The sequence below is a fragment of the Sphaerodactylus townsendi genome, linkage group LG04 (assembly GCF_021028975.2).
Source record: "Sphaerodactylus townsendi isolate TG3544 linkage group LG04, MPM_Stown_v2.3, whole genome shotgun sequence".
NCBI classification, from domain to species: domain Eukaryota; kingdom Metazoa; phylum Chordata; class Lepidosauria; order Squamata; family Sphaerodactylidae; genus Sphaerodactylus; species Sphaerodactylus townsendi.
The window spans coordinates 81,991,894-82,005,077 of NC_059428.1; the positions used below are offsets into that span (position 1 = coordinate 81,991,894).

Sequence of the window (13,184 nt, forward strand, 5' to 3'; positions counted from 1 at the left end):
AGCCAGAGAACAAAAAACTGAATTAGATAGTCTGACTCATTTTCTATAAGGCAGCTTCTTGTGTTCATAGGATGGCACAATCCTTAAAGGAGGTGGGGGGAGGGTCAGAGAGCCAACTGATTCTTTTGTCAGAGTTGCTCTGAGATATGCTGGTGTAAGGTCCAGTTATGCCAACACAGAATCCCAGCACTGTTGTGCCACTCTCAGGCACCATCATTGTAATGGGCAGAAGTTGCCCCAGCTAAAAACACAGATCAGGCCATAGGTGCCCTTTGAGCTGAAAAAAACAAGTCCCCCCCACACTGAAACCCAGCTATTGACTTTTTCCTGCCATATAACCAAACCCTTTAGCGCAAACAGACTAGAAGCCACAGCTTAGCTGTAGCCAGCCACCAAAACGCACTGCAGGCTTGCTGTGTCTGCGTATGAATTACAAGATGGAAGCTGCCAGTTTAAAGCTTTAGTCAGCAAGGCTGCCCCACATCTCGATGGCAACAGCAACATTTCATTTCAATAAATGATACACTGGCATGTGTGGAGGATTGTACAGCACCATCAGAGTAGGGGTTCAGAATATTCCTCATGAATCTCATTGTGCTTTAGAATGCTGACTGTAGAGGACATCTTTTAATGTGCCTCCTCATAATTCCCCCCAAATACTCCTGCACATTTAAAAAAAAACCTAGCACATTATCAAAGTCTTGGAAGTGCTAAGTCCTAAGACAGCTATGCCCCACACATTTTGTGGATCTCTATGTCAACCCTTTCTAATCTATGACTCCCTCATGCTGGGAGTCATACTTTCACTTTATTAATAAGGTTATCTCGACCAGAGATCTTGACCCGTACAATAAGATTAAAATTAATTAACTATGAAATATACAATGTTGTTAGACCATACTAAAACATAAATCAACAATAACTAATAATATTAGCATTATTAATTAATTTGGAGCGGGACAGTGCTTTTTAAGAATATTAGAGCAGACAAAAATGTAGTTACAAATCTAGTAATTTCTTGACAAATATCAACTATTCATGCTGGGATTCAGTTCCTACAGCCTAATAAAAGATGTTCCTTTCTCTCATCTCTTTCCATGAACAGAATTTTGACAAAAAATAATTTAAAAATGTGATCCAGCATTGCGTAATGGTTAAAGTGTCAAATAAAGATCAGTGAGACCCAGAGTCCTCACTCTGTCATAGAACCTTGCTGGATGATCTTGGTCCAGTTATGCACTCTCAGCCTAACCTACCTCACAGGACTCTTGTGAGGACAAAATGGTGGAGAATGATGTAAACCATTGTGGGTTCCCATTGAGAAGAAAGGATATGCTTCAGAAGAAGTCAATAATGAGGACATGTCAGTACCTTGCTCTTTAAACATGTTAGATAAATAGAAAAACAACTGAGATTTAATGAAAAATTATGAAAGGAGTACGAAAGCTTAGAAATAACAGAAACTGTCAGAAGAATACTCCGTCCAGTCTGAATCCCCTGCTTCTGGTTGCATGCACTCATTATCAAGGAGTTCCCTCATCCATCCATTCATACCATTTAATCATTGTGTGAAACTAGTGGCAGAAATAACTGTGCCAAATAACAAATAACAAATGATTGCTGGAAACACAGCTTCAACTTTCAAAAGTGTGCTGAGCACATGAACATTTTACTCAAGGCAAGTTATACAACGCATTGGAAATGCTTACTTTTTTCTTTCACTTTCTAGTATTCTGAACAAATCTTTGAAGTACTGGGGCACACGAACAATCACATTTTCTGAAGCATCTATATCCTTAAGGTGAGGATAGAGCTTAGTGTCAATCACCTTCTTAATATACCCCAGCCAATCAAACTGGAAGACAAATAAAGATTCAATTATTATCTTGTACAAATAAGAAAGAAAGCTCCTACTATTCTTACTTGCCTACAATTAGCTAAATGACAAAAGTTTTGCTTAATTTCAAGAAGATCACTGCATAACAGAACAAATATTTTGAATGTAAAGAAAAATGCACCTGTATTTAATAATAGCGAACACCTGTTTCTACTAATTTCATTTAAATTGCCATCTTACGCACATCTGAAGCATCTTTCATTTTGAAAAGGCAATTACACAGTCCTATCAGGAATTAATACAGTCATTTTCCAATTAAGTTCAACTAACCTGTGGTATCATGGTGGTAAGCTCTGATAAGTTCATTTTGTTGTACATAGATTCACTGGTTCGATTCTCATGTGCAATGATTATCTGCAGAATACGAAAAAAAAGTATTATCTTCTCTGAGATATCTACTGTACTTTTGACAACATTCACAGATTTATTAATATATACTGTCAGGAAACTATTTCCTAATAATTTACTGCTGGTTTCAAGACAATTCATTATTAAAATTCATAGTTAGATCATTAGCAAAGATCCATATTTAAATACTTTGAAATACATTTTGCTCCATGTAATTCTGTAGTAAATGTACATATTTTATCTGGATTTATCCACCTATGTATCTATTCATTCTTTCCAAGCCTGCTCCATAATTCCCAGCTACCTCAAATATGTCATGACTTGGATGGCCCAGGCAAGTCTGATCTCATCAGATATTGGCTGCTAAGTAAGGTCAGCCCTAGTTAGTAATTGTTTGGGAAACCAGAGTTGCTAAGCAGAGGCAGGTACTGGCAAACCACCTCTGAATATTTATTGATTTGAAAACCTTTTAGGATTGCTATAAGCATGGACGTAGGTAAGGGGGGGTTCTCGGGTTTCAACCCCCCGCATTCATGTCCGAAGCTCCACCCCTCCGTTTGTGGGTTTTTAAAACATTTTAGTGCTTTTTTGTTTTTTGGCCTGCAGGGGGCGCATTGTTTGGGCTAGCAGCACCAAACTTTCAGGGATTGTTTGGGGAACTTTCCTGATGATAATATCTGGGTTTGGTGAGGTTTGGTACAGGGGGTCCAAAGTTATGGACTCCCAAATGGGGTGCCCCCATCCTCCATTGTTTCCAATGGCAGCTAATAGAAGATGAAGGCTACATCTTTGAGGGTCCATAACTTTGGACACCCTGAACCAAACTTCACCCAACCTGGGAGGTATTATCAGGAGAGTCTCTTATTGATACCACCCAGGTTTTGTGAAGTTTGGTCCAGGGGATCCAAAGCTATGGACTACCAAAAGGGGTGCCCGCATCCCCCATTGTTTCCCATGGGAGCTAATAGGAGATGGGGGCTACACCTTTGAGGGTCCATAACTTTGGACCCCCTGAACCAAACTTTACCAAACCTGGGGTGGTATCATTAGGAGAGACTCCTAAAGATACCCTGAAAGTTTGGTGCTGCTAGCTTAACAATTGCACCCCTGACAGCAGGCACCCCTCAAATTTCCCCAGATTCTCCTTTTAAATCCACCCCCTTCGGCATGGATTTAAAGGGAGAATCTGAGGTCCTCAGTTTAGAAGGAGAAGAAGAGTTTGGATTTATATCCCCCTTTTCTCTCCTGCAGGAGACTCAAAGAGGCTTACAATCCCCTTGCCCTTGCTCCCTCACAACAAACACCCTGTGAGGTGGGTGGGGCTGAGAGAGCTCCGAAAAGCTGTGACTAGCCCAAGATCACCCAGCTGGCATGTATGGGAGTGCACAGGCTAATCTGAATTCCCCAGATAAGCCTCCACAGCTCAAGTGGCAGAGCAGGGAATCAAACCCGGTTCCTCCAGATTAGAATGCACCTGCTCTTAACCACTACGCCACATTGAAAGTGATGCTGTTTCAGGGTGGGGGATAATCCACCCCAAAACAACATCACTTTCAATGTTGTTTAACTAGGGACCTAGATTCTCCTTTTAAGGTGGATTTAAAAGGAGAATTTGGGCTCTCTAGTTTAAATACCATTGAAAGTGATGCTGTTTGGGGGTGGATTCCAGCATCACAGTGGCTGCCCGGGGGGGGGGGGGCGGCGCAAAACTCAGATTTTGCACCAGGCTACATTTTCCCCCTATGCCTCTGCCCAGAGGGGAGGGGCAGGGCAGGGCAGGGCAGGGGAGTCTGTCATCCCCGGCCTCGGAGAGCTGCTTTTATAAGCGCTAGGCCAGGGGCGGGGCTAGGGGAGGCGTGGCCATGTCCTAGGGGCGGGTGATGGTGTGGCCCCACCCCCGAACCCCCCCATAAAAAATCTATACCTACGTCCCTGGCTATAAGTCAGTTATGACTTGACAGCACTGTCCACTAGATGAGATAATCAATCTAAAATTACTACTTCACTTTGCTCATTGCTAAGAAAAGACAGCAATCAAACTGATCTGAAGGATGTTGAATTTCTACCTGTAGAATGCAGAGATTAATTATAGCTTTTCATAAACCAATTATTCCCAAAATTATAATGGAAAGCAAATTTCATTTGCAGAGCTTTAAGATACACCTTCAGATAATATTTCAAGATACCTTTTATCACACTCTTCTTCCTGGATCAAAATTAAAATGCGAGTAACTCCAAAATTCCTCCAGTTATATCAGACAAATTAAAAATGCAAGCTAATTTTCCTGATTCATTAGCTACCTCAAAAAAATCCCTTAGCAGAAATAGTCAGAGAACATATTCTCCAATCTAAAAATAGCTGTAACAAATATCCAGCACACATTCAAAATTGAAACATCTCAAAATAAAGGAGCTATTTGTGCAGATCACCCTCTAAAGAATCTACAATCATCTCATGCCTACTACCAAGCAATATCTCTGTGAGTCTTTCCACTGCTGACAAACCAATTTTGATTCAGCCTCAACATTTAATTATACAACAACACCAAATGATTCAGCCTCAACATTTAATTACACAACAACACCAAATGACAATGGCAGTGTGTACTTTGATCCCAAAAGATCAAGAAAAGGAACCAGTCATATTGCACCATTAGTCTACAACATAGGTGTCAAACTTGCGGCCCTCCAGATGTTATGGACTACAGTTCCCATCATCCCCTGCCAGCATGATGCTCGCAGGGGATGATGGGTAGTCCATAACATCTGAACGGCCGCAAGTTTGACACCTGTGGTCTACAATGTAACCTCTGACTAGCTTGAGGGATTAAGAGATTTGCTTTATCATTGGTCTGAAAAGCTTTCTATGTTTGTCTCTATTCTCTTCTTCCCTTGTACCAGTGGCCAAGAGCTTTCCCCTGTCCACCTACCAACTCTCTGTGGTTCAACCCAAACTACTTCCAATATTAAACTCCATAGTAGCTCACCAGCCTACCTTAGTATCAGTTCTCAATTCCAGCCACATTTGTCACATCTTTAAAAACATCTGGTTTTGATCTCTTTACACAGATCTCAGATACTTTAATCAGATATTGTGCACTGAACAACACATTCATCGCACATCTCAAAAAAGCACTGAAAATAAACTTTTAAAAACCGAGTAAATGCTAAAAGCATCACTGCATTTAGAAAAGGCAAAAATAAAGGAGTTACACTGTCCAAAGAATGGGGTGATGCAGTGACAAGCAATATTTTATTCTACCTTTTGGTAGTATGATTTTATTTTTATCCCAAGACTGTAGTTGTGCCTATTGCATAACAAATAGATTAGCAGCAGAACTTGGCCTGCCACTGAAAGCCCACTCCTGGTTTTCTTGGAACATATTCTCAGTTGCACTCATTACTGACCTGAAAGAAAACAATGTTAAACAGTTCTCCAATGCCTTCAAGTCCTCCTGCTCCCAATCCCTACAGATATGCTGGCTGTCACCTGTCTAGCTGGAATAACAAATTTTAGGAGGACACTAACCTCTGCAATTTTTACTTCCAACTTAAGCACAGACTTCATGTCCATCTCTGCACGCGATGCATTGGCACCCAAAAGCACAGCAGTATCCACCATGAATTGCAACAGGGCATCTCTGTACTGCAGTGGAAGAAGAATTCAATCACCATCAAAGTCTTATTATCAAATTAAGATTTTGCCCCAATTAAGGTCATATTTCACACCAAACAACACATGAAAATTAAATGAATAAAAGTCTATCAGAATACTTTTTGCTTATTTTCATTTTTAATTTCACAATTCTCATACTACTCTACTCCATACTAGTTACTCCCAAACATTGATGTAGCTCAGGTAGGTACTCATGAGATTTTGGAAAGCAAGAACACAGACTTGGTCTATGTCTGGAACGGCCTTATATGGTAGGAAGTTACTGAATTAATAAGACATAGTTTTTTTCCCTTCCTCACTGAAAATGTAAAGTATGAATTCTGTTCTTATTTTTGTCCTTCATTAATTATTATATTGTTAAGATTTTTGCTCAAGTTATTACAATGTACAAAGATGAAAATTTCAATTATTCAATTTTTTTCTCTATAGAAGCAATTCCCAGAGGATGGAAAATTCTCCTAGTTAGTGATGTTCACACTTAGCCAGTACAGATTTATTTGAACTCTTAGACCTCCCATCAGCATTTGGAACTGGAAAAGAATATTGAAATGCATTCTTTTACATATTGTTATGGTCTTGTACTTAGAATTAAATAAAGGAATTCACTTCTGCTGAATGTGGTATAGACAGACAAGTTCAGACTAGCCCATGATAGGTAAACGGAACATCCATGTTCAGGGGCAGTATACCTCTGAATATTGTGATGGAGGCATTTAATGAGGTAGAGCTGTTACTTATAAACTTCCTAGACATATTTGGCTGGTCACTATTAAAAGTAGGATGATGGATCAGGCGTAAATTCTACCTAGTTCAATAGACCTCTTCTTGGAAGGTAGCTAACAATATGCGTGTGAGCTAAGAAAAAATTGTGTTAGAGTTTCAGATCTAGTCTTTGGGGGAGTTTTTTTTCTTTTTTACCATGATTACTTATTGTCAGGTTGGATTCAAATCCATGCGGTAGTTCATATTCTGGAATTCAGGATCATTATTTCAGAGGGGAATGTATATGAAAGTCTAGACAGCTGTTTATAAAGTGAATAACACCAAATTACACAGAACACAAGCCTCCCTCTGATCTAAAAATTCTCTAACCGCGAATCCCCATGGGGAAAATATCCCAGGATTCTCACCTTAAAAATCCCGGTTTCTGCGAGGACTCCTCACAGCTCACAGTCCTAAATTGGGTCTGTTCCAGCCATGTCCCATGCTATCCCCCTTATCCCGGGATTTCCAAAATCGACAGAAAGGTGGATCTTTTTGAGAATCCTGGAGTAAGCGTGGTATCCTGGTTTATTTTTCCTGCCCTTACTGGTCCTTCAAGCTGCCATTCGAAATACCACAGCCAATCAAAATGTAGTGGACTGGGCATGCTCAGAACACATGCCTCCAGGCAAGCTGGGACATGCTTCCTCAAGCAGAGGGGAGGAGACACTCATTCACTGGCTATTTTTCAACCAAAGTTATGGCTGTCTGTTCTGTAAAGAATGTTAAAGTTTCAAGCAAATTGGGCAAAAGGAACAGATTCCATGAGCCCTGATTAAAGGGATCGCAGTTCTCTATTTTCCCAGCTATGGTAGTAGAAGGTGCCATCAAATCACTGCTGACTTATAGCAATCCTCTAGGGGATTTAAAGCAAGAGATGTTCAGACGTGGTTTGCTATTGGCAGCCTCTGCATCATGCTATTGGTTGAAGGGCTCCCATTTTAATACTAGCTAGAGTCAGGGCTGAGAGTATGTGACTGGCCCCAGGACACCCAGCAAGTTTCATGTGGAGGAGTGGAAAAATGAACCCAGTTCTCCAGATTAAAGTCCACTACTGCACCATGCTGGCTGCCAGTCATAGGATGTTGCAAAGAAAAAGAGATATCTGTGCTGCTCCCGAAGGGGAAGGAAAAGAGAACTGTGTCTTGTCTCCATAGATAGGCTGGAAGTGATTTGCTCAAGGATCCAATTGGAAGAAAGAATGCCATTGCCCAGATTATCAGTAGCATCAAACAAAAATGTGGGCACATACACTGTAGCCAGCTAGCAGCACCCAAAAACACAAAAACAAGATGGATTGTTCAGGAGGAATTTTTTTTTTTTTGTAATAACTAAGTATCCTGGATTTGTGTTACCACTCCAAAAAAATCTCAGTCATGACTGAAACCAATGATTTCCATGTATACTTGTGGCTTGGAATCTTTTTAATGCATACCCCTAGCTAACAGTAGCTTTAAGTATCATAGTTCCCACATCTCGATCCATAAGTTCCATGTGTTTCTCATTGTCAGTTCCCACAATGACATCCAAAAGAAAATTTGCCCAGAAAAATTTAATATGCTTTAGCTGAATTCTTGCACACCTTTTCTGCACAGTTTCTTTTTGTACATTCAGCAACAGATCAGCAGCAAGAAGCACAAGTCATTTTCACATGAGTATGATGGATAGCAACCTATAGCACCCAAGTCTTCTTCCTGATCTTTCCCTGCTTGCATTTTAAACTGGTTTAGTAAACCAACCGCTGGACCAACTGAAAATTTAAAATTGTAACCTAGCATTTGCCAGAATGTCCTATGGACAGTGTGAGACTCAAACATTGGATACTTTTGTTGAAGTGTACTACTATTACTATTTTCTCTTTTTTAAATATTATATGCCACTTTTCTTCAAAGAGGACTACAATTCAAACCAATACAAATAAGAACGCCAAGGAAGAAGTAGAATACCCAGACAATCATTACAACAAACAAAACATAAATGGTACCGTGGAAACAGCAAACAAATTCAGCAAAAAATAATAAAAGCAGCAAAAAATCAACAATTAAATCAGCAATTAGATTAAATCAGCAATGAAATCAGCAATGAAATAATAAAATTCAAGCCACGAACAGGAGAAAAACAGAAGCACAATTTAACAACGAAATACTTTTAACAGGAAAATAGGCTAAACATGGTGCCTAAACAAGAGCAGGGAGTGATTGTCAGCCCCATTCAAAGGACGGACAAATCTGTCCATGAGTGTGGTGTGCAGCTGCCTAGGTCAACTGCCCTCCCCGAGGCACTTGCCCCAGCAGAGAAGCAATTCCATGGGCATGCAGCCGCCACAACCCTTTATAGTCCACATTGAAGACATAAGGTTGGGATGGAAGAGTTGTTAAAGAATTAACCAAGATTAAGGGGAATGGGGGATTGGACAGAGGACATAATCCATAGACAAAGGAGAAGCAGCTAAAATGAAGACAGGTCAAGAGAGCCAACCCCTTGGTAACTCTGAACTCACAAGTGAGCAATGTTCAAAACAAATGACCAATATAGTGTTATTAAAAATAAAAGATGTTAAGGTAGAAATTCAATACAGGGTGACACTGATACAAACAATACCTACAGATTTAGCTTCTGTAGTGTTTTCTAGGTAGTCTTCTCGTGCTGATAAGGAGAGTGATGCTTGGTCTAGCTATTTAAAATATACAAAGAAAAACAATGCTTTTTCTTATTGTGTTCACTTGCACAAGCCCACTTAGCATGTTGAATGAACAGGAAAAAAAATCAAAATATAAAAATCAAAAACAAAACTTTGCCTTCATTAAATAACAACTTTTAATTATTATTTTCAGATATCATATTAGGACTCAACACAAGACTTTGCTTTTTAGAAGAGAAACCTGACATTGACACTTAGTAGCTCAAAATTATTCCATATTATTCCTCAAAATATAAATGTGTTGATGTCCTGAGCCCTCCGGGGGAGGGCGGTATAAAAATGTAATAATAAATAAATAAATAATAAATAAATTCCATATGACAATTAATTCAATCGTTCACTAAGTAGAATATTGGAATACACTATCTGTTGATCATATTGTTCATCCAATTAGAGATGGGTTTAATGTGCCTTATAGTTACATGTGCTGCACTGACTTTCAATCATTCACATACACACACACTAATAATCAGATTCCATGGAGATGTTGTTGAACATAGTGGGAAAGGATTGATAGTTCTAATCAGAAAAATTAGCTGAAGGGTAGATAATTACGAGTTAGGCACAGTTTTTAAGAACCATTTCAGAATGACTTTTTTGCATTTCATGAATAGGAAAGAGTCATTTCTGCTATGCAAAAAGATTTTATTTGATGTTAAGTTAAATCACCCAGTCCACTAATTAAAAGTTTGTTCTACAGGAAGGCATGTGTATGACACCTCCTTCCTGTTAATGTATATTGCAAGCTTCTGTTCCCTGCACAATGTGTTGACCAACCATGATGAAAGGTCAGGAGAAAGGCACATATGACTAAGGTATACACTGATTATTCCTTAAGTGTGAATTACTAGATGTTGCAAATGAGCCAGTGAAAACTTTCATCCTACCTGCATGGCTTCCTTATCCGTACCTTTATGACGTGTTCATTAGAGATCTTATCATCAAAACCCACATATAGTCGGATGAAAACAGAATTGCTATATTGGCCACGAAGAGCAGCCAAGGTCTGGAGCATGCTGAATTTTCTTTCTGACCACAATCCTTCAGGCCCAAGATTTGATTCCAGAACAGGCCAGCGGAATGGAGAATGTTTCAACAAGTTTAAAAGAGGTTTTGCATCAGCCTTTTCTATCTTATCTGGGGAAGAAAATAAAGCATGATATGGCACAAGTCCCTGCTAAACCCAATTTAAAAGTGGCTATTGGAACACATATCATGTGCAGACAATAGTAGACAGTGTGTGCACAAAGTAACTTAACTTTTGTCAGTATCACCCATTAAAATTGCAGATGTTCCCCTGTGGAGTACACTAAGAAGAAATGTATAGTGGGCCTCTATGACAGGTAAGGCTTCATGTCTGAATAATTCGCACTGCAATCCTAATAACACTTTCAGGAATAAGCCCTATTGAAGATACCTGAACAGGATTCTTAGTAGACCTGTTTAGCATTACTCTCTAAATGCAGGACACCTTCCTGAAAGTGTAGCCTAATAACCAATGGATTAGCAATAAGCATTAGCAATAGTTATGAAATTCAATCTTCCCAAAACATTTTTGTATGAGAAAAAAGGTGGAATTATCTTCATACCTGCATATTGTGCAGTTTCTTAAAAACAATTTAAATTTAAAAATGTGCATCCATTTGTACATTTTAAGTTTCTTATCTATAACCCTGAAAATAAAAGTGAATTACTCACTCTCGTTTATACATGAAGAATAAAGTATTTTGGCCTTCTGGGCAGCTTCACTGTCACGTCTTTTGCTCAGTGGTTTCTCAAGGAGGGCTGAAAAATAAAATGAGGAAACAACATTTTTCTTCAGCCACTTTGGAGTTTTATTTTCCTCAATTTTTTTCATCAAGGGGATGTGGGTGAGTGATAGAACATCTGTTTGACATATGGAAGGTCCCAGGTTCAATCTCCCAGTATGTCCAGTTAAAAAGACCAGGCAGTACATAATGTGAAAAACCTCCACCTGAGACTCAGGACAGCCGCTGTGAGTTTGAGTAGACAATACTGACTTTGATGGACCAATTCAATATAAGGCAGCTTTTTGCATGTATTCAAATAACAAATCCCTACATATTGTGAAATGCCAAATCAACCTTGCATCTTCAAGAACATCACATAAAGTACCTGCAATTATTGCCCAGAATCATCTTCCTACCTGGTTACAGAGACTCAGGAAAAGTTAGCACACATTTTTATCTTGCACTTTTCCCAAGGAGCTCAGAGCAGCATAAATCATGGCGGTCAAACATATAGTTGGGAGCTGGATCCAATCCCTTGAAAGGGCTTTTCAGGCCCTCGAGCCAGCTAAGGAAACACCTCCAGCTCCCAATTTCGCTTGCGAGGCCACTGTGGGTTTGCCAGTCCAGGCAGCCACCCCACCCCACCCCACCCCACTACCGGCTCGCCAGTCCAGGCACCCACCTCAACGCTGATCAGAACTGGTAAACCTGCTGGGGGCTCACCAGTTAAGCCAGCCACCGCACACGCCGCACACCTGTTTGTGTTCATTTTGTAGTTTAACATTTATGTCATACCCAACCCTTTTAACATAAATGGCATAAATGTTCTTGCCTTGTGTCATTTTATTCTTATAACAATCTTGTAAGGAACGTTAAGCTTAATTAATTAAATTGGTCCAAGGCACCCCAGTGAGTTTGAAGGCAATGGAGGGATTTTGTCTTACATCCCCTCATTGCTAGTCTAGCACTCTAACCATTGCATAACATCGGCTCTTCAACAGAACATCGCATCGCAAATTCTTCACTTATCAGATGTTCAGGGAAATAGTAGGAGAAAGGCTCAAGAGAGTTTAAACTTCACATTTAAAAAATGTGTACAGGATCAATAAAACAACAAAAAGGAAACATCCATATTTTTTTTTATGTCACAGATGAACATCTAAACAAACTAACTTATTTTTCTTCTGGGCCAAAACCATAAAACACAACTACTTCCAAAGGAAGCATATTTGATTTCCTGTAATTAACCATAATTCATGTCATGCTATGGAAAGACTAAACTCAGAGCTGGCAAAACTAAATCTGTGTTTGAGAAATACAGCAGGGTGGTTGTTTGTGGGGGAGTGGGATTCCCCTCAGAAAGCAGCAACTGAAGCAAAGGCTGTGTTTTGAATGGATGTTATCTTGTTCATTCCTGGCTGGAGGGCTGGATTGGATTATTCTTTGTATCTGCTCATCTGTTCCTCCAAGACCTTCTATATTATTTATATATTTTTAGATTTATATCCTTTGAGATTCCTAGGATTTTGTAATACCTTGTCAATTTCACATTTAAAATAAATGGGGAAGAAACTGCATGTGCCTGTAGTACAAAGAACCTTTTTTCTATATGTAGGAAGAAGAATAGTAAAGAAAAAATAAATAGAATCTTGTACCATATTAATGTGGACCATAAAGGCTTGCTCAAGGGATGCCTTGTATTGTTTCCCCATTCTTCCTTTACCTTCTTACCTTCCCATTCTGGTTGCTTTATGGTCAAATAAAAATTTTCTGGGATTCCTTCTAAAACTGCGCTGGAATATGGGCCATGCAATGTAGGGGGTCTGAATCAGCCAAGCAGAGTGGGTATAACTATATTTATTACTGATGTACAACATAAGACCTCACCCAGGTCTCCATCTTGGAACAGCCCAGAACCACACTAAACATATTTTCCCCAAAATAACTAAACCAGGCCAATAGGTAGCAACATTAGACATATATTACAGACTATTCTTCACATTTTATATATCAGGTGTATCACTGATTAGGTCTTTGCTAGAGATAGCA

At 39.4% G+C, this 13,184-nt stretch overlaps 1 protein-coding gene across 1 annotated transcript in view; it reads right to left on the bottom strand.

Moving 5' to 3' along the window:
* PHEX (phosphate regulating endopeptidase homolog X-linked) overlaps positions 1 to 13,184 on the bottom strand; it is a 125,212-nt gene that overhangs the window by 86,075 nt on the left and 25,953 nt on the right. Inside the window, exons 4-9 of the mRNA XM_048494927.1 lie at positions 11,083 to 11,169; positions 10,295 to 10,521; positions 9,289 to 9,357; positions 5,775 to 5,891; positions 2,168 to 2,251; positions 1,710 to 1,855 (exon numbers count right to left, since the gene is read on the bottom strand). Coding sequence (XP_048350884.1) covers positions 1,710 to 1,855; positions 2,168 to 2,251; positions 5,775 to 5,891; positions 9,289 to 9,357; positions 10,295 to 10,521; positions 11,083 to 11,169 — 730 coding nt within the window. The remainder of the gene's footprint in view (positions 1 to 1,709; positions 1,856 to 2,167; positions 2,252 to 5,774; positions 5,892 to 9,288; positions 9,358 to 10,294; positions 10,522 to 11,082; positions 11,170 to 13,184) is intronic.